Source organism: Heloderma suspectum, chromosome 2 (assembly GCF_057233095.1).
Source record: "Heloderma suspectum isolate Gila_16-S chromosome 2, 16-S_ref, whole genome shotgun sequence".
NCBI lineage: Eukaryota > Metazoa > Chordata > Lepidosauria > Squamata > Helodermatidae > Heloderma > Heloderma suspectum.
Window position 1 is genome coordinate 48,639,699 of NC_139459.1, and position 22,447 is coordinate 48,662,145.

At 43.8% G+C, this 22,447-nt stretch overlaps 2 protein-coding genes across 4 annotated transcripts in view; one reads left to right on the top strand and one right to left on the bottom strand.

The window, feature by feature from the left end:
• Positions 1-22,447, bottom strand: part of POLK (DNA polymerase kappa) — a 107,084-nt gene that overhangs the window by 67,064 nt on the left and 17,573 nt on the right. The gene's annotated exons all lie outside the window — the stretch shown is intronic.
• Positions 1-22,447, top strand: part of CERT1 (ceramide transporter 1) — a 130,170-nt gene that overhangs the window by 3,040 nt on the left and 104,683 nt on the right. For all 3 annotated transcript variants that reach the window (XM_084833453.1, XM_084833451.1, XM_084833452.1), the window contains exon 2: positions 10,226-10,360. Coding sequence is in view for 2 of the 3 variants with exons in the window: in XM_084833451.1 (XP_084689577.1) it covers positions 10,226-10,360 (135 nt within the window). In the remaining variant the exon portion in view is untranslated. The remainder of the gene's footprint in view (positions 1-10,225; positions 10,361-22,447) is intronic.

Here is a 22,447-nt window from a genome sequence, read left to right on the forward strand (position 1 = left end):
CTTATACAAGTATAATTTTAAGTATTTTTCTTAATTATATTTTAGCCATATAATATTAAAGAAGAAATATAGCATTCCTGATCCACAATCAAGTTTGTTCCATAGATTATTGAAATAGAAGTACCATTGGAAGCAGAAACCTCTCAGTTAAATGCTTTTCAGCATTAAACAACATTGTACATGATCCATTGTACGTGATCAATCATTGATCTTGTCTGCTATCCTGATGCTCAGTGGTGGCAATTTGATTGCTATTAAAGACTTAGGAACTTCTTGAAGTAAACAAGGTAAGAATTATTTGAAAATGAATATCTTTTGAGATCATCTAACTCATCTAATTTTGAGATTCATCTTTTGATGAATTTACTCAGGGACAGTGATGTGGATTTTCTGGAAAAGCCAGAAAACTCTCAAGCCTAAATCAGTTAGGTATGATTTGGCATGTTTAGATAGTGTATTGTAACCTTAACCTTAATGTACATACTTCCTAAGGATAATAATCTAAAAAAAAAGTTAGTTGCAACTTTGAAATTGCCCATTTTAATATTCTATCCATCCATGATGTTGCAAGTAAACAAATTTCTTCACCACATCATTAATCTGCAAGCATCTCTATAAAAACAACTAGTAAATGTTGTTGTTGTTGTTGTTCAGTCGTTCAGTCGTGTCCGACTCTTCGTGACCCCATGGACCATAGCACGCCAGGCCTTCCTGTCCTGCGCTCTCTCCCGGAGCGTGCTCAAGTTCATATTCATTGCATCCGTGATGCTATCTAGCCATCTCATCCTCTGCCATCCCCTTCTCCTTTTGCCTTCAGTCTTTCCCAGCATCAGGGTCTTTTCCAGGGAGTTTTCTCTTCGCATTAGGTGGCCAAAATATTGGAGCTTCAGCTTCATTATCTGTCCTTCCAATGAGCAGTCAGGGTTGATTTCCTTTAGGATGGACTGATTTGACCTCCTTGCAGTCCAGGGGACTCGTAAGAGTCTTCTCCAGCACCACAGTTCGAAAGCATCCATTCTTCGGCGCTCAGCCTTCCTTATAGTCCAGCTCTCACAGCCATACATTACTACTGGGAAAACCATAGCTTTGATTAGACGGACCTTTGTTAGCAAGGTGATGTCTCTGCTTCTTACTATGCTGTCTAGGTTGGCCATAGCTTTCCTCCCAAGGAGCAAGCGTCTTTTAATTTCATGGCTACAGTCACCGTCTGCGGTGATCTTGGAGCCCAAGAAAGTAAAATCTGTCACTGCTTCCATTTCTTCCCCTTCTATATTAGCTTTAAAAAAAATCACTGATCAACTCAGAAAAGTATAGGTTGCTCTCCATCCTTATTTCTAGACTGTTTATTTTGGTTGGGAAGAAGTTCATTTATGTGGGAAAGAATAAGTTATTTTCTCTTTCTCCATGCAAGTTTATGGTGTTGGATATGTCTATCACATGAATACTTGGGAATTTCCCTTCAAGATCATTTATGGTAGTTACATACATTTCTTTGTAATACAGGTAACTGTGTTGGTCCACTGGGGGGAAAAAACAGAACACCATAGTGGTGTAATGCCTTTATTAGGCCTATCTAAAAAAAGCCACAATATAGTAAGAATTCTAAACCTTTCCCACTAGCTTGTGACATTTTAGATGGTCCTCATAAATATATTACTCTCCTGTAGCTTATGCAAATTTCTTGATATGGATTTCTGTTAAATATGCCTAATCTTTGTTGTTGCTCTTTGTACCTGCTTTGGATTGACTACATTGTTAAGAATAGATAAGAACTGCATTCTGTATTCTAAGAACTGAACTATGGCTCTGTCTATTCATGTTGTTTTCCGTTCTGTTATGAATAGTTACGGTTGCCTTTTGAGTAGTGAAATGTGCGGAGCTGATTATTGCATTACTGGAAATGAATCCCAGTGCATTTTCTCTATTGTAATATTAAACTCAAACAGGACTGTGTGTATAAAACTTAGCAGTGATTATTTTTAGTGATTCAGTACATTGCACTTACCAATTTTGAGCTCTTAACTCACTGCACTGACACACACAGGTGTTTCTGCATTACAATTTTCATTCATGGCGATGGTCCCGTGAATGCACAATAACTAGTACTCCTAGCGGTAGCACTCCTTTGAGGAAAAAAATCCATCATGCAACAAAACTGGAAAGTTGTTTGTTTCAATCATTTTTAACTTTCATTTTCTTGAAAACTTTGTAACATCTAATACTTATAATATACAGGATTTTAATTATTTTTTGGATTAAATCAGGTACTGGAAAAGGACATCTATCAGAGACCCTGGAGAGCCATTGCAAGTCAGAGTAGACAGTACTGGGCCAGATAGGCAAATAGTATGATTTAGCAGAAAGCAAAATCCTATGATCCTGGTGACTCAGGCATGGTGTTGTTGTTCAGTCGTGTTCGACTCTTCGTGACCCCATGGACCATAGCACGCCAGGCCTTCCTGTCCTGTGCTCTCTCCCGGAGCGTGCTCAAGTCCATATTCATTGCATCAGTGATGCTATCTAGCCATCTCATCCTCTGCTGTCCCCTTCTCCTTTTGCCCTCAGTCTTTCCCAGCATCAGGGTCTTTTCCAGAGAGTTTTCTCTTTGCATTAGGTGGCCAAAATATTTGAGCTTCAGCTTCAGTATCTGTCCTTCCAATGAGCACTCAGGGTTGATTTCCTTTAGGATGGACTGATTTGACCTCCTTGCAGTCCAGGGGACTCGTAAGAATATTCTCCAGCACCACAGATCGAAAGCATCCATTCTTCGGCGCTCAGCCTTCCTTATAGTCCAGCTCTCACAGCCATACGTTACTACTGGGAAAACCATAGCTTTGATTACATGGACCTTTGTTAGCAAGGTGATGTCTCTGCTTCTTACTATGCTGTCTAGGTTTGCCATAGCTTTCCTCCCCAGGAGCAAGCCTCTTTTAATTTCATGGCTACAGTCACCGTCTGCGGTGATCTTGGAGCCCAAGAAAGTAAAATCTGTCACTGCTTCCATTTCTTCCCCTTCTGTATGCCAGTAAGTGCTGGGGCAAGATGCCATGATCTTCGTTTTTTTAATGTTGAGTTTCAAACCAGCTTTTGCACTCTCCTTTCACCCTCAACAAGAGGCTCTTTAGATCCTCTTTGCTTTCTGCCATTAGGGTGGTATCATCTGCGTATCGGAGGTTGTTGATAATTCTCCCGGCAATCTTAATTCCGACCTGTGATTCATCCAACCTGGCATTTCTCATGATGTATTCTGCATATAAGTTAAATAAGCAGGGCGACAATATGCAGCCTTGTCGTACTCCTTTCCCAATTTTGAACCACTTGGTTGTTCCGTGTCTGGTTCTTACTGTTGCTTCTTGACCCTCGTACAGGTTTCTCAGGAGACAGGTAAGGTGGTCTGGTACCCCCATCTCTGTCAGAATTTGCCACAGTTTGTTGTGATCCACACAATCAAAGGCTTTAGCGTAGTCGGTGAAGCAGAAATAGATGTTTTTCTGGAATTCTCTTGCTTTCTCCATGATGCAGCGAATGTTGGCGATTTGATCTCTAGTTCCTCTGCCTCTTCAAAACCCAGCTTGTACTTCCGGTAGTTCTCGGTTCGCATACTGCTGAAGCCTAGCTTGTAGGATTTTGAGCATCACCTTGCTGGCATGTGAAAGGAGCGCAGTTGTGCGGTAGTTTGAACACTCTTTGGCGTTGTCCTTCTTTGGAATTGGAATGTAAACTGACCTTTTCCAGTCTTGTGGCCACTGTTGAGTGTTCCAAATTTGTTGGCATATTGAGTGCAGCACTTTAACAGCATCATCTTTTAGGATTTTAAATAGCTCAGCTGGAATACTGTCATCTCCGCTAGCTTTGTTGTTAGTAATGCTTCCCAAGGCCCACTTGACTTCACTCTCTAGGATGTCCAGCTCAAGTTCAGTGACCGCACTATCATGGCTATCAGGGACATTCAGATCTTTCCTGTATAGTTCTTCTGTGTATTCTTGCCACCTCTTCTTAATCTCATCTGCTTCTGTTAGGTCCCTGCCTTCTTTGTCCTTTATCATGCCCGTCTTTGCACAAAACGTTCTCTTGATCTCTCCGATTTTCTTGAAGAGAGCTCCAGTCTTTCCCATTCTATTGTTTTCCTCGATTTCTTTGCATTGTTCATTTAAGAAGGCCTTCTCGTCTCTCCTTGCTATTCTCTGGAACTCTGCATTCAGTTGGATATATCTTCCCCTTTCTCCCTTGCTTTTCGCTTCCCTTCTTTCCTCAGCTACTTGTAAAGCCTCATCAGACAACCACTTGGCTTTCTTGCATTTCTTTTTCTTTGGGATGGATTTAGTTGCTGCCTCCTGAACAATGTTACTGACCTCCGTCCATAGTTCCTCAGGCACTCCGTCTATCAGGTCTAAACCCTGAAATCTATTCCTCTCCTCCACTGTATATTCATAAGGGATATGATTTAGGTCATACCTGAACGGTTTAGTGGTTTTTCCTACATTCTTCAATTTCAGCTGAAATGTTGCAACAAGAAGCTCATGATCTGAGCCACAGTCAGCTCCAGGTCTTGTTTTGACTGACTGTATAGAGCTTCTCCATCTTTGGCTGCAAAGGATATAATCAATCTGATTTCGATATTGACCATCTGGTGATGTCCATGTGTAGAGTCGCCTCTTGTGCTGCTGGAAAAGAGTGTTTGCTATGCTCAGCGTGTTCTCTTGGCAAAACTCTATTAGCCTTTGTCCTGCTTCATTTTGTACACCAAGGCCATGCCTGCCTGTTATCCCGGTGATTTCTTGACCTCCTACTTTAGCATTCCAATCCCCTATGATGAAGAGGACATCTTTTTTTGGTGTTAGTTTTAGAAGGGGTTGTAGGTCTTCATAGAACCGATCCACCTCAGCTTCTTCGGCATCAGTGATTGGGGCATAGACTTGAGTTACTGTGATGTTGAATGGTTTGCCTTGGATTCGTACTGAGATCATTCTATCATTTTTAAGATTGTACCCCAGTACTGCTTTTCCCACCCTTTTGTTGACTACGTGTGCTACTCCATTTCTTCTAAGGGATTCTTGCCCACAGTAGTAGATATGATGGTCACCTGAATTAAATTCGCCCATGCTTGTCCATTTGAGTTCGCTGATTCCCAAGATGTCGATGTTCAATCTTGCCATCTCATGTTTGACCACCTCCAGCTTACCTTGATTCACTGATCTTACTTTCCAGGTTCCTAAACAATATTGTTCTTTACAGCATCGGATTTTCTTTTCACCACCGGACACATCCACAGCTGAGTGTCCTTTCGGGTTTGGCCCAGCCGCTTCACTCTTTCTGGCGCTACTTGGAAATACCCTCTGCTCTTCCCCAGTAGTATATTGGACACCTTCCGACCTGAGGGGCTCATCTTCTGACGTCATATCTTTTAGCTTTGTGATACGTTCCATGGGGTTTTCTTGGCAGGAATACTGGAGTGGGTTGCCATTTCCTTCTCCAGTGGACCACATTTTGTCAGAACTCTCCGCCATGACCTGTCCGTCTTGGGTGGCCCTGCACGGCATAGCTTATGGCTTCACGGAGTTACGCAAGCCCCTTCGCCACAACAAGGCAGTGATCCATGAAGGGGAGGCATGGTGTTACCGGCCCTAAACATGAGCATTTTATATTGTGTTTCTGTGTGTGGAGAGAGTCTGAAGAGTAGTAAATGGGAAAAGGTGTCATTTAATTTCCTCCTGAAATATCCTTGAATAGTGTAGGGAGTAGCTTTATTAAAAACCTCAGCACTCATCCCCCAACTCCTTCAGGGCACTTTCTATGAAGTGCTTTCTATAAGTTGTTAGGAGTTTGGAAGACTAATTCTCTCCCCTCTTTTCCCCTGCCCGCCTTTGCTAGTGTCCTTTTCTTTTTCAACTGACACCTCAGCTTTCCTTCTGAAGCTAATAGGTGCTTGTCAGGCTGTTTGGGGTGTTGCTGTTGTTTTAATTTTCAATGTACATATTAGTATATTTCTGCATACTGGGACTCCCTCCCACCCCGAGTAAGTAGAAACCACTACCTTATTTTTATTTATTATCTGTTATCGGAAGCATTTTTACCCCATTCAGCTGAAAAGGCTCTCACAGTGGCTTACAGATCAGTTAAAAGCAACAACGCTTCCCTCAGGCTTACACAAGCTGCAACACAAATGGGATGAGAAAGGAGGACCAAAAAACCACCAGTTCTTACAAGTTACAGAGTTCTTATAATTTCTGGACAGTGGCCATGTTGGTCTATTGCAGCAAAAACAAAAGAGTCATGTGACGCCTTAACAAATTCATACTAACATAAGCTTTTATGAACTATTATACACTTCATCAGATGCGGAAGAGTTTCAGGTGTATATAGAATACATACGGTATGTGTGGGGAGGGAAATAATGGGTTCAGAAGGACAATTATCACATTATTAACAGTGGTTGTTCACAAGTGCAGTTGTTGCTCATAACACAAGCATCCTGGTACTAATCAAGCCAGTTGACACATGTAGGGGGTGTTCGCATGACACAATAGCTCACCATGGGTTATTTAGCCCACGATGTTGCTGTGGCGTGTTTGGGGCACATGCAGCTGCCATTGTGAATATGCATGCCCTGCTCAGGGATTGTTGTGTTGTGCAATCCTGGTGAGCGAGCGTTATGTGAGGTTTATGCCATGGGTGCTGTGGCTCATCATGAGTTAAATAAAGATGACAAACCATGGTATGTCATCCGAACTTGGTCGTAGTGTGCTAAAAATCCTTCATCCTGATTCAAGCTTAGACTCTAATCTCGTTTTGAAGTTTCTTTGTTCCGCATTGGCCGGCTCCAGGTCAGTAACAGTGTCATCTGGGAAACTGAAGTGTTCTGCAACTAGATTTCGAATATTGCCATTTCTGATGTCAGGTTTATGTCCATTTATTCTTTTCTGTAGAGATTGGCCTGTTTGGCCTATGTAGAATGCAGGAGGGCATTGCTGACAGAAGAAGGTAGGTGTGTGTGTGTGTGTGTCAGTTGAGCAAGTGACTGAACCCCTAATAACGTGGGTGACATTATTAGGACCATTATTAGTGTTTCAGAGAAGATATCAGGAGAGAGTGGGCATATGGGTTTGTTACATCTTGTCCCTGTGTTTATGTCCTTGTTATCTGGCCTGTTGATGCTTGTGAGTAGCTGTTTTAGATTGGAGGGCTGTCTATAAACAAGTACAGGCCTTCCACCCAAGGCCTGTGAGAAGAAAGTGTCACCGTTCAGGATGGCCTGTAAATCACTGATAATACATTTGAGTGGTTTCAGCTGGGAACTGTAGGATTTTTATTGCAGTAAATGTGTTAATTGGTTTATCTAGTGCGAGGATATTTGTGTTAACAATAACTGCACTATGAATGACCACTGTGATTGTAACTGTGGGTACTTTCTACATTTAATTTCCTTCTGACCTCACTGTTATAATTCTTTTCCTCCCCACATGCACCATATGTACTGTGTGTAAACCTGAAACTCGCCATAGTACTCCATGCATCTGAGAAAATGGACTATAATCCACAAAAACTTATACCACAATAAATTTGTTAGTTGCTAAGGTGCCACAAGACTCTTTAGAGTTCTCACAGTGATCAGCTTGAATGGAAACAGTTCAGGGACAGGAAGAGTCAAAAGCAACTGTCCCTCAGAGTTGGTGGGATAGCCATGCTTCCCATCTCTTCCTCTGTTGTAGCCTGATGAACTGGTGGCCCTGTTTCACTTCCAAGTTGATTAGTTCTCAATTATCTGAATAGCCTATTAGAGGGGATGCTTTTTTATGAAGCCACTTGCTTACACATGGGTTATGCTAGCGTTATTGCTATAGCACTTTTCAGTGCATATGAGTTCATGACTTACTACATTATGCCAAGGCCTGACCCAAGGCTTTTTTTGCTGTCTCACACAAATTAAAATGTTGCTGCTGCCGTGCCTACAATGTCCCTGTCTTACATTACATAAAGACTGCAATCCTATACCTAGTTTCCTGGGAGTAAGCTTCACTGAACTCAATGGGGCTTAATTTTTTAGTAGACATAGGATTGCACTGTAAATTATCAAGAGTTGATCATGGTACTGTTTTTCTCATTTTCATTTTTAATATTTGTCAGTTTTCTTTCCCTTGGGTAGCAATGGCAATTAGAAGGGTGTGTTATGTCCCTAGAACGCAGGGAGTATCAGCCATCTAGAAAGCTGCTAAGCTGCCTTTATGGGCTTTCTCCATATGTGAAGGCAATGACACTGTTTCCAAGGTATTTACATAGCTGAGGCTGGCACCCCTCAAATTTTCTCACTCTAGGTGGTTGCATTTTTTGCGACAATAGTTTTGTTGACCCTGATTATCTTAAAATACCATCCGACACTTTGCACTACTCAGTGAGGTTTCCCATAATTAAACTTAACATTCAAAACATCTAACATTTATTAGAATGACCTCAATTTAGTTAAAATCCCAGTCATCTACTACAATTTAGATTACGGCTCCTCACCTTATGTAGACTTTTATGATTAAGAGTGGTGTTGCTGTTAGCTAATTTAGCTGACCCTAGATGTGATCTAACTAAGCAGATTTGCCATCACTTGCCACCTCCTTGTGCAAAGTTGTAACAGTGCAACTTTGATGGATTCTGCACTGTTCAGGAATCCACATATTTTGCTTGTGTTTGATAGCCAACCATTACTTTTGGTTACCATTGGCTACCCTCTTCCCTGTCTGTATAACCTTTTCTTTGCCCTCACCTTAATCAGCCACATGTTTGGTTTCATCCTGGTAATGTTGAGCTCCCCCATCTAACTCACAGTGTGCCCCAGCAGATGCAGGGCTGTCATAGCCACATGAGCAGGTATGCTAGAAACTGTAGTGGCCTCACGCAGCCAGATGCCTTCTGTACAACTCCAAGGAGCTACAGACAAGATCTACCCAATGGGCTCTGCCCATATGCATTGTAGCCATGGAAGCCAAGACCAGCCACTGCAACACAGTCATCCATCCTTTCTGACTGTCAAGGGTGGTGGTGATGGTAGCATGGATAGAAGTGGTTCTGCCATTTCACTGCCTCCAGTGGTTGACAAAATTTATGGTTCCAGTTGGCGACCCAGCAAGTGTTTGTGAACTCCTGGCACTGTGGACTAGCTTGAGAGAGGCGAGCATGTCACTTGATGCTACAGAACTAGTCTGATAGAGCTAGTTAAATTTTTTTGTACAAGATCATGATTGTATGATACTATTTTTATAAATGAGAATAATTCCTATTAGGAACGAAGATTAAAAGCACAACTGTGAAGTAATCTTAGTGCCAAATATTAAGAGAAAAGTATATTCAAATATCATACAATTGGCTTTTTTTTAATAGGCTGCAGAGCATTCTGAATATTAAACATTACTCTGAAGGAGATCACATACTTTAGCGTGGACTAACTGCATTCTGTGTTCAGGTGAAACATGATATATACTCGGAATAAACAGTGTGCATTAGTGTACATTTCAGTTACATGTACAGCTTTTATTGTGACACTGTGTTTCACAGTAGTGAATATTTTGAAGAGAATATGAGATGGAAGAGCAAGGAGGAATGGATTAGGGGATAGTGTTGTTGTGGAATAAAACTGTTGTTTAAAGTCCTTTTTCTTTCTGATCCTGCTTGTGAACAATCAGTTTCTTCATGATAAGGGCTGCAGACTTGCTGGTTTTAAAACAGGTTGAGATTGACAGGAAGACAATTTGTGTGTCAGAGTCCAGAGTTTCTCCTTGATCATGTATTATGTGGTGTAATTACCTGTAATTCATTGTCAAATGCAGCAGATCTTCTACCTTTGATTTGGTATGGTTGTGATGCTTACCTGATTATTTTGAGTTATTATGTACTTCTCCCTTGGGAATTAGCATCTCATATTCAGGTGCATTTAGTGTTGTCATTAAATGATCAATTTATTCCAAAGCTCCCTGGATGTTTTACAATCCCTTTAAGTTGTCTGCGTCGATTCTTAAACTTTATATGCTGGAACTTTTTTGATTAGAAGTATTAAATATTGGCAGTTACATCTCTCTTAAAATATGTTTGTGGACTAGTGTTATGAAAAATGATTAACAAGATGTGGAACAAACTAAGAAAATTATACACCAACATTATTATGCAGATATGGTGCCATCAAAGAACATGATAATTATTTTGGAGTGTGTTTTAATAAAATGTATGCATTTGTATTCTCTAGTGGACCAACTACATCCATGGGTGGCAGGACCGGTGGGTGGTCTTGAAGAACAACACTCTAAGTTACTACAAGTCTGAAGATGAAACAGAATATGGCTGCAGGGGCTCAATCTGTCTGAGTAAGGCTGTTATTACAGTAAGTGCTGCCTTAAAGTTTCTTTATCTTGTTACACCGGTGCTTTAGATGTATTTATAGACACTAATATGGTCATATGGTCAAAGCAGAATAATTTTTGATGTAATCTTGTGTCGGACAGTGTGGCTGGGAAAGCATTATGTAAGAACTGTGAATATTTTTAATTGGCCGCACCAAGGTAGAAGATCTTCCTTGCAGCACTTGGAAATTGTTGAACAGTATAAGATACTTATAAGATAGCAATTTTACAATAATTATCAAAAATATGGCCTAGTCAAAAGTGTAATACTTGCACATAAGGGGGAACCATGCTTGTAGTGAGACCTTTGGTTTATTTGATGTAGCAATTCCCACTATTGGAACTGCCCAGCTCCTATTTTAAAAATGTCTTTTCTCCCTGGCAGCAGGAACACTGCACCAAAACCAAACAAGTTCTAGCTGTACACGTGGTTCTCATATGCATATCAGCTCTCTTGAGCCTGGTCTGGTCAGGGCTATTTTTTTAAAACATCATTTGGTAAAGACATCTAAGGCCTGATCATACATTACTGACAGTAGCATGAGACGAATGTTGGAGTGCAGGTGCTCCCATGCAGATCTGCTGATGTATCAGGAAGCAATCATGTGTTCAGACTGCTCATGTGGTTACTTCACATGCCAGAATTGCTTTGCCTTGGGGTCTAACTATACTGGCATAGAAAGTATCCATGTTTCTGTCTGTGTCTTCATGATTCTTCCTTGAACTGTTGCCAGAACAACACAGGAGCAGCTATGCAACATTGGCTCCTTCCTCTGCTGGTGAAAAGAATGGGCCATAATGTAGTCATGCTCAATCTCTCTACACGCTTCCTATATAATTTCAGTTGAATCAGAATGGAAAGACAAGATGCTAACAAAAAAAAGTGTTGTAAAGAATATGGGCTGTATGTCCAAGGGTATACTTAATATGACTAGCTGCTATTGCAATGAAGGCAAAAGCTACTTTCTTTGGGGGGGAAAGTACAGCTGAGAATCTTGAGAGACCATTTGTAACTGGCTATTTAGAAGCCTTGATACTTGATGAACTTTGGTGTGATATGAGTGTTAGATAGTAGTGATGCTATCTTAGTTCTCCATTATTTCTAAGCCATTTTGAAAATAGCCACTTCAGTGAGATATGGAGAAAGAGAAGCAGTATATGGTGCCCAGCAATAGCTTCACAAACTTTCCCTTACAAATGCATTTGCGAAGTGGTAAATCTGAAACTTACAATAAAAGAATGCTGCTTTGAGAAGTTATTTTTGAATTGTAGCTTGTGAAAAGGACAAGGATTTTTACTGAACATTTATTGTCTGTTTAATGGCTAGTGAATATTCTTAAGGCCTTTTGACTCTTACATAAAACTTGAATTTCTTGGGTGCAATCCTATTTATTTATTGGATTTCATTTCTGTACCGCCCAATATCCGAAGCTCTCTGGGCGGTTCACAAAAATTAAAACCAAAAAGCACACAGTAAAGCAATATAAAAACATTAAAACCACAATATAACAATACAACCAGAATAAAACCAGAATAAAACCTAGCAGCAATGTAGAGATTTAAAATACAGATTTAAAACAGCAAAGCTAAAGGTCTAGGAAGCTAAAATGCTAAAATGCCTGGGAAAATAAAAAGGTCTTCACCTGGCGTCGGAAGAAATACAATGTAGGTGCCAGGCGACCCTCACTAGGGAGCTCATTCCACAGCCGGGGTGCCACAGCAGAAAAGGCCCTCCTCCTAGTAACCACCCGCCTCACTTCCTTTGGCAGGGGCTCACGGAGAAGGGCCGCTGAGGATGATCTTAAGGTCTGGGCAGGGACATATGGGAGGAGGCAAGCCTTCAGATAACCTGACCCCAAGCCGTTAAGGGCTTTGAATACCAGCACTTTGAATCAGGCCCGGAAATGGACTGTCAGCCAGGGCAGCTGGAAAAGTACTGGCATAATATGAGCTTGTTGGCCAGTCCCTGTTAACAATCTTGCTGCCCTATTTTGTACCAGCTGAAGTTTCCAGACTGTTTTCAAATGCAGCGTCACATATAATGCATTGCAGTAATCCAGATGAGAGGTTATTAGAGCATGGACTGTAGCTAACTGTAGTTAGGCTATCTCTGTCCAGATAAGGGCGTAGTTGGTATACCAGCCTAAGCTGATAAAAAGTGCTCTGTGCCACTGAGTTCACCTGTGCCTCAAGTGACAGTTCTGGGTCCAATAGCATGCCCAGACTATGAACGTGATCCTTTAGGGGGAGTGCAACCTCCTCCAGAACAGGTTGAATATCGCCTAGCCGGCCAGACGAGCCACCCACTGACAGTACTTCCGTCTTGTCTGGATTGAGCTTCAGTTTATTGGCCCTCGTCCAGTCCATTACCGTGCCCAGGCACTGATTCAGGACAGCCACTGCCTCATGTGGGTTTGATGTGAAAGAGAGGTAGAGCTGGGTGTCATCCGCGTATTGATGGCACCTCAGCCCACACCTCCAGATAACCTCCCCCAGCGGTTTCATGTAGATGTTGAACAGCATGGGGGATAAAATAGAGCCCTGTGGAACCCCATGGCACATTTGCCATGGCACAGAGCAATAATCCCCCAGCACCACCTTCTGGAATTCACCATCCAAGTAGGAGCAGAACCACTGCAATGCAGTGCCTCCAACCCCCAACCCAGACAACCTATCCAGAAGGATACCATGGTTGATGGTATCGAAAGCCGCTGAGAGGTCGAGGAGAATCAACAGGGTTGTACTCCCTCTGTCCCTCTCCCTGCAGAGGTCATCCCACAGGGCGACCAAGGCAGTTTCCGTTCCAAAACCAGGCCTGAAGCCTGATTGAAATGGATCTAGATAATCCGTTTAATTCAAGAGTGCCTGGAGCTGTCCTGCGACCACCCACTCAAGCACCTTGCCCAGGAAGGGGATGTTGGCCACTGGCCTATAATTGTTAACGTCCTCCAGGTCCATGTTAGGCTTTTTCAGGAGTGGTCTGATTACCTCCTCTTTTAAAAAGGCCAGCACCACTCCGAGGAATTTACAACCTCCTGGACCCAGCCAGACATCCCCTTCTTGTTTTGATTTAATAAGCCATGAAGGGCAAGGGTCAAGCACACAAGTGGTCGATTTGACTTGGCCGAACACCTTGTCAGCCTCCTCAGGCCTCAATAACTGAAAGTCGTCCAATAAAACTGGACCAGATGGTGCTCTGAATGCCTCTACCAATGGAACTGCATTAATTGTGGTGTCCAATTCATGACGAATCTGAGCAACTTTATTTTCAAAGTGCTGTGCAAACTCGTCACAGAGTGCAACTGAGGGTTTCACAGTCTCTATCCCTGGCCCAGAATGTAACAGGCCATGAACCACTCGGAAAAGCTCTGCTGGACGACACTGAGAAGATATAGAATCATAAAGTAGTAAGGGTGGGAAGGGGACTACAAGACCATCGAGTCCAACCCCCTGCTCAATGCAGGAATCCAAGTCAGAGCATCCCTGACAGGTGGCTTTCCAGCCTCGTCTTGAACGCCTCCAGTGTGGGAGAGCCCACCACCTCCCTAGGTAATTGGTTCCATTGTCGTATTGCTCTTACAGTCAGGAAGTTTTTCCTGATGTTCACCCAGAATCTGGCTTCCTGTAACTTGAGGCCATTGTTCCATGTCCTGCACTCTGGGATGATCAAGAAGAGATCCTGGCCTTCCTCTCTCTGACAACCTTTCAAGTACTTGAAGAATGCTATCCTATCTCCCCTCAGTCTTCTCTTCTCAAAGCTAAACATGCCCAGTTCTTTCAGTCTCTTTTCATAGGGCTTTGTTTCCAGTCCCCTGCTCATCTTTGTTGCCCTCCTCTGAACCCTCTCCAGCTTGCCTGCATCCTTCTTAAAGTGCGGTGCCCAGAACTGGACACAGTATTCCAGATGAGGCCTAACCAGTGCTGAGTAGAGGGGAACTAGTACTTCCTGGGATTTGGAAGCGATGCTTCTATTAATGCAGCCCAAAATAGCATTTGGCCTTTTTGCAGCCACATCACATTGTTGGCTCATATTCAGCTTGTGATCTACAACAGTTCCAAGATCCTTCTCGCTTGTAGTGTTGTTGAGCCACGTATCCCCTATCTTGTAACTGTGCATTTGGTTCCTTTTTCCTAGGTGCAGAACTTGGCATTTATCCCTATTAAATGTCATTTGTGAACCGCCCAGAGAGCTTCGGCTATTGGGCAGTATAGAAATAAATAAATAAATAAATAAAAATAAATTCTGTTGTTTCCTGCCCAGCGCTCCAGTCTATCCAGATCACTTTGAATTTTGTTTCTGTCTTCCAGGGTATTAGCTATCCCGCCCAGTTTTGTATAATCTGCAAATTTGATTAGCATTCCCTGCACCTCCTCCTCCAAGTCATTAATAAAAATGTTGAAGAGCACTGGGCCCAGGACTGAGCCCTGCAGTACCCCACTCGTTACGTCTCCCCAGTTTGAGAAGGTCCCATTGATAAACACTCTCTGAGTCTGATTCTGTAGCCAACTGTGGATCCACCTGATCATTGTTTTATCTAGCCCACTTTGAGCTTGTTTCCTCATCAGGATATCATGGGGCACTTTGTCGAAAGCTTTGCTGAAGTTGAGGTATATTATGTCCACAGCATTCCCATAGTCCACAAGGGAGGTTACTTGATCAAAAAATGAGATCAGATTAGTCTGGCAGGATTTGTTCTTGACAAATCTAGGTTGGCTTCGAGTAATCACTGCATTGTTTTCAAGGTGCTTACAGATGGATTGTTTTATCATCTGCTTCAGAATTTTCCCAGGGATTGATGTCAGACTGACTGAATCTGTAGTTCCCAGCTTCTTCCTTTTTACCCTTTTTGAAGATAGGGACAACATTGCCCTCCTCCAGTCATCTGGCACTTCACCCGTCCTCCATGATTTCTCAAAGAGAATAGACAGCGGTTCTGAGAGTTCTTCTGCCAGTTCCTTTATTACTCTAGGGTGCAGTTCATCTGGCCCTGGAGATTTGAACTCATTCAAAGTAATTAGGTGTTCCTTGACCATATGCCTATCGATCTCAAGCTGCAATCCTGCCCCTTCAGCCTGTACTTCGCCTTTGCCTGGGGGGTCATAGACCCTCTTTTGGGAGAAGACTGAGCCCAAGTAGGAATTGAGCACTTCTGCCTTTTCTTTGTCATCTGTTATAATTTTGCCATCCTTATTTAATAGCTGAACCACCATTTCTTTCCTCTGTCTTTTACTATGCACATAGGTGAAGAAAGTTTTTTTGTTGCTTTTAGCATCCCTTGCTAACCTCAGCTCTTTCTCAGCTTAAGTCTTCCTGACACCATCCCTGCAATTCTGTGCTACCTGCCTGTGCTCTTCCTTTGTAGCTTGGCCTTCCTTCCTATATGTGTACTTTTTTGTTTTTAGGTCATCCCTAAGCTTTTTGTGAAGCCACTTTGGCTTCTTCTGTTGTCTTCCACCTTTTCTTCTTGTTGGAATTGTTTGTAATTGTGCCTTGAGAATTTACTTTTTTAAAAACTCGCACCCATCTTGGACTCCTTTTCTCGTTAGAGTCGCTTGCCATGGGACCTTACTGATCATTGTTCTGAGTTTATTAAAATCAGCTTTCCTAAAATCCAGGGTGCAGGTTAGGCTACACTCGGCTTTTGCTTCCTTTAGAATGCAATGCTGGTGGAAAAGAACTGTCTCTTTGCCACCCTCATTGCCACAGAGTAGGCTCAATAATGAGCTCTAATCTGCGTTTGGTCAGACTCCGCACGAGTTTTCCTTCATCTGTGTTCTAGCTGTCTCCCTTCTTGCTTCATTCCCCTCAGCAAAGGTGTATACCAAGGAGCTGGTTGGACTCTGCTCAGAGGGAGAGGGCACTTGGGCACGATCGTGTCAACTGCCCAAGTCATCTCTGCATTCTACAGAGCGATCTGGGCTTCAACAGGAGTACCAGCCATACCAGCAGGAAAATCCCCCAGAGCCCTCTGGAATCCATCACAATCCATTAGCTTCCGGGGGCGGACCATTTTAATAGGTCCCCCACCCTTGCAGAGGGGAAAGGCTGCCAAGAGTCTAAACCTCAGCAGGAAGTGATCTGACCATGACAAAGGGACAGATGTTAATTCTTCCATTTTCAGATCATCCTCCTCCTGCCCAGTTGAGAAAACCAGATCAAGCGTGTGTCCTTTTACTTGTGTTGGGCCAGTGACATGTTGGGACAGCTCCATGGTTATCATGGCGGCCATGAAGTCCTGAGCCACCCCGGATACAGTGGTCTCGGCATGGAAGTTGAGATCCCCCAGGACCATCACCCAGTCCTCAGCACCAAGTCCGAGACCACCTCCGTGAACTCAGGCAGGGAGTCTGATGGGCAGCAGGGTACGCGGTACACCAGCAGAATCTGTCCCGGGCACCCAACACAAGGTACAGACAGTCAAGCTTTGCACTCGAATGAGCAGGAAGCCCCCAGGACCATCACCGCAGGGGTCCTCAGCACCAAGTCCGAGACCGCCTCCATCAACTCAGGCAGGGAGTCTGATGGGCAGCGGGGTAGGCGGTACACAAGCAGAATTTATCCCAGGTACCCAACACAAGGTACAGACAGTCAAGCTTTGCACTCGAATGAAGAGGAAGCCTAGAGAGAGGGATTGAATTCCTGTAGACCACAGCAACACCCCTCCCGACCCTCAAGTCAGTGTTGGTGCTGCACTGAGTACCCAGGAGGGCACAGCTGGGAGAGAGTAACCCCTCCCAGTTCCCCTACCCAGGTCTCAGTAATATATATCAGGTCAGCCCCCTCATCCACAATCAAATCATGGATGAGGGAGATCTTATTTTGGACCGACCTGGCATTCAGCAGCAGCACACCAGACCCGAGGGTAAGCTAGTAAGGCTGCCAGGAACCATCCAGTTGGGGGAAGAACCAGAAGAGGGGAAAGCCATAAGGTATCTAGCCCCTCTTCTCCTCAGCTGCTCTGTTAATCTCCCAATGCCATACCTCCCCCTACCCATGACCATAGTTATGGTGGCATCTCCCCAACCCCCTGAGTTGCTCAGTGGACTTCCCAGGCAGATATTGAAATGTTAAAATATAAAACAATATAAAAGAAAGAGCAACAGCTAAGAAGGGGCAAGTAAGATCTGCATTTGCCCCTTTCTTCCTGGTCTTTAAAGCTGCTGCCCTCTGCTTCTGCTAGTTGCTGCTGGTATCTCTGGGGAGGCGGCAGGTGGGTCTTCATATGCTCCTCTGAGCGTCTCCAAGCATCACACTTTGCACAACGCCAAGGCGTACACAGAGGCGCTGCCTCTGGTAGCCCCCGCTCTGGAATACCTGTGAAGGAGAGGAGTGGCTGGTCAGCTGATGGTAGTAGCAGCCAGTGGGAGAGGCCCCAGCAAACAGACTTGTGATGACAGGCCCCACCCCAAAATCACTCCAACTCCAAAAAAAGTCATGGTGGCTGGGGTATGCTGGGAGTTGTGGGACTTTTTTCTGTCTAAATATGCATAGGATTGTGCCCTTGATGTTCATACTTCATTTTTGCCATAAAATAGCATCTCCATGTTGCATGTCTAAAGGTGTATCTCCACTACAAGCTTACATCACTTTTTAAACAGAAATCTTTTGCACCTAATTAAAGGAATCTTAGTTGATTTATGACTTCTGCATTCATTCACAAGTGAATGAAATAATAATTCTTCTTCGTGGTCTCAGCTTTCATGCATATAGGCTCTGCGCTTGTGCGGAGCCTCAATTCAGGAAACTTATTGCTGAGGATCATTTTGGCAGGAACCCTCCCCTACCATCCTACTGTGCACATTCTAACGGGTTTCCACCCAATAAGTCAGTTCTCTTTTGACCACCTTGCTGGTTGCCTTGAGAGGAACTTTGTGCAGTATTTCTGACTGCTTTCTTGCTGTTGCTCAGGGTTTTTCTCTTTTTATTCTAACTATTCTATTCTATCATTATTTTCTCTCTGTTTTTGGCATCTCATTTGTTTTTTTCACGTTTGTGATAATAGATCGCTATTTGCCTCAGGCGGATGGCCCTTTGAGCTAATTTTCAGAAATGCGTGAAGTGTGGCAGTAAACTCTGTCCAACAGACAGACGTTCATTGTGCCTGTTTTGTCTCAGGGAGGCCCATGTAGTGGTAGCCTGTCCAAACTGCCAATCCTTTTCAAAGCAAGCCTGTGGAAATCAGGTGGACAGGTTAAACGCAGCTCTTTGGAAAAAGCCTTAGAGGCGGTGAACACTCCCAAACAACAGTCTTGTTCTTCAGAGGTGACTGTTAAGAGTTCTGAATTGGGCTTCACCAAAACCTATGTCACCAAGACCATCGACCTTGGCTAAGGATCAAACAGATCCATCAACCCCAGGTCGTTCTTTGATGCTTTCAGTGGCAAAGACGCTGACAAAAAAGCTAAGATGTCAAAGCATTCTACAGAGGAGCAGACAAAGAAAAATAAAAACAAAGATAAGGAGGCGGGGAAATAGTCTATTCCACCTCTGCCACCTTTGTTAGACCCCCCCAATTCTGGTTATGCTGACTTTGTCAGTACCACCCTCCCTGTACAGCCTTAGGATCCGAGCCATCCAGTGTTGACATCAGAGGGAGAGATACGGGACTCTTCCCCTATTCAGCTTCATGAGGCTACAGCCCATCATATGCAAGTTTACTCCCCTCCAACTCTCCATCAAAGACATCCCTGTTCCAGGGAAAGATCTCCAGACTCAATGTGATCTGTTCAATCGAATTGCAAGAGAGAGTTGCATAGAAATCAAGACTACCGTGTAAGGTCTAGGTCACCCATATCAGAATGGGACCATTATTCTGGCTGCCATTATCCACTTCGAAGACCATGTTACTGGGGTGAATAGGAGTATCGGGATCGAGAAAGTTACTCTGATCCAGTATGGTACCTAGGTACAACCTCTCCTCGGTACCAAATAGCACCATCAGCAACACTCACTAGAGCCCAGGTGGAAAAAGAATTATATCTACCTTCACCAATAGAGAGAGATTTTTTTCCTCTACCACTACAGTCTTCATCACTGAAGAGCAGAGATCACCCTCCTTGTGGATTTCACCTCCAATCTCTACTCTAGAGTAGGTGCAACCAAGTTCATCTCTGATTCAGGATTGAGGAGCAAAAGAATCCTTTGCTGCCACAGTGGTGCAGCAATCTGATGTTGAAGATTACCAGTCAGATTCAACATCGTATTCATCTATTCTGCCTTCTATACCTTCTCCTGAGGATGGTGTTGGCATGCAAGAGAGACTCACCATCTGAGGCTATGGGGAATTTTACTGACCAAGTTTTCCATATGGCCCAATCACTGGGTTTTTGAAGCTCAGCAGCCAGCAGAAAGAATACAAGATCCTTTGTTCGCCACGGTGTATACAGAATTGTCGGCCCCAGTGGCAATACCATTATTTCACACTCTGCTACAAACAGTACAACTTTCATGGAAAGCTCCATCCACAATGGCACCAACTTCCAAGAGGCTGGAATCGATGTACAGAGTATGAGAAAAGGAGGCTAGCTTCCTCTTCTCACACCCTAAGCCTAATTCCATTTTAGTGGAATCTTCGCAAGGTAAATTTCAGAACGTGCATGCATCTCCAATCGACAAAGGGGGTCGTAGATTGAATTGATTGGGCAGAAGAATACTCACCAACTGTGCTGGAACTCCGTGTTTCTAGTTACTAAGCAATGATGTCCCAATATCAGTGTTTCCTGTGAGAAAAAGTGGGTTCCTTGTGTGATTACCTACCTGATGAGCAATGCGAACTGGCTAGGGTATTTCAGTTGGAAGCCCTGAAATTGTCAGAGCAGCAGATTAATACTGCTAGTCACTAGGATGACTGAGGAGCAAAAACTATGGTTGGAGCAGTAGCTTTGAGGAGGCATGCCTGGCTTTGCCCAGCTAGCCTGACATCAGAGGCCAGATTAAGGATTGAAGTTCTGCCATTCGATGGGGCAGGCTTGTTTAATTCTGGACGGACAAGGTAATGGGCAATGTACAAAAAGCTAAGTCCACCACCAGGAAAATGGTTTTAGGACAGCCTCAACAGCCCTTCAAGCCATGCCGGTGGTATTGACAATATTTTTATCCTTCGTGCCAACAAACTGATCACACTGCTCGCCAGTAGTCATTCTCCCAACGGAAGCACCATTATCCATCAAACTGTTGTCGTCATACCTGAGGGAAGTTCGACTCTGCCTCAAAGCAGTGACTTTGACTCCCCATGGAACAGTATTCCTCCTCTTCTCTTTTGCCCTTCATTGGGATCCCATCTGACCCATTTTCTCACAAACTGGACTGCCGTAACCTCAGATGCAGATGGGTGCTAACCATCATTCATGATGAATACAAGATTGAGTTCAGTGCCTCCCCTCCCCTCGGTACCTTAAGACACACAGCACCTTCAGACATCTTAAGGATGGAAACAACTCTCTGCTCAAAAAGGGAGCCATGCAGCATGTGAAACCAAGTCACCAGCAGGACAGGTTCTACTCCCATTATTTTATGGTACTGAAGAGGGATGGAGGACTTTGGCCAGTCTTTGATCTCAGAGACTTAAATGTCTTCATCTCCATCAAAAAGGTCCGAATGACTATGTTATCAACAATTCTGCCTCTTCTGCAGAAAAGTGCATGGTTCACTGCAGTTGATCTCAAGAATGCATACTTCAATATTGCAATCCACCCCTCGCATTAGAGATACCTTCACTTCACCATCAGTACAGAGGTTTTTCAGTTCCAAGTTCTACCATTTGGACTGGCCATGGCACTGAGGGTGTTTACAAAATGCATGGTGGTGGTGTGCGCCTACTTACACACTGAAGAAGTAGAGATATACCCATATCTGGACGACTGGCTGATTGTCGGAACTTCCAGACATAGTTTATCTCAGACAGTAGCTCTTGTTTGTGACCTCCTGCATTCCTTGGGCCTTCGCATCAACAAGACGAAATCCAAGCTAAATCCCTGTCGGGAGATCCTTTTCATTGTGTAGTATTAGCTTCCAAAACTGCAAGAGCATATCTTCCTCTAGAACAAGCTTCAACCATTATCGACTTAGCAAGGAATATAATTCATCAAATAGTTGTTACTGCTTTTTCTGTCCAGCATCTCCTTAGGCTTATGGCGGCCATGGTATCGGTGGTTGCATTGGCTCGACTTTGTATGTGACCCATTCAGAACTGGTTTCTTCATGTTTTTCATGGGGTGAACAGTGCTCATCGGGTCCAACTTTGTATACCAGGCAAGATTGTATGGTCACTCCTTTGGTGGACAACTCCCAAAAATCTTTCCCAGGGGATGCCCTTCCTTCAGATCCTGCCTACCCACATTCTCACAGCTGATGCCTCTCCCCTCAGATGGGGGACACATAGTGATGCCCTGCAAGCTTAAGGACTATGGACTGGATCGGAGAGGAGGTGGCATATAAATCATCTAGAACTGCTAGCGGTTTGGAAAGCACTGAAGGCATTCAAACCGAACCTGAAAGGCCAAAGTGTACAGATTGCATCAGACATCACAGCAGTTGTCTGGTATATAAACAAAGAAGGCAGAACTCATGCACCAGCTCTAACATCTCTGATCCTAAAGATTTGCTATTGGGCCATTCACAGGGAGATACATCTGTCATCTGTACACACCACAGGGAAGGAGAATATGCTGGGCGATTCATTGAGCGGGACTTTAGAACTGTCTCACGAATGGCAGCTTGCATCCAAGATCCTCTGCCTCCTGTTTCAAATTTGAGGTGCCCCTACAATGGATCTGTTTGCGACTCTGGAGAATGCAGTATGCAACAGCTTCTGTATCAGAATGGCCATAGGCAACTCCTCACTAGGAGATGCCTTTCTCCTTCCTTGGACAGCTGGCCAGTTTTACCTATTCCCACCAATTCCGTTGCTCCCGAAAGTCATCACCAAGATGATTACAGACAAGTCAAAAGGCATCCTGATTGTACCATGGTGGCTGCAACAGGCATGGTTCATTCCTGTCTTGACTCTGTCCAAAGACAAGTCCTGGTGTCTGCCGTTGATATCAACAGTGTTGTCACAGGACCAGGG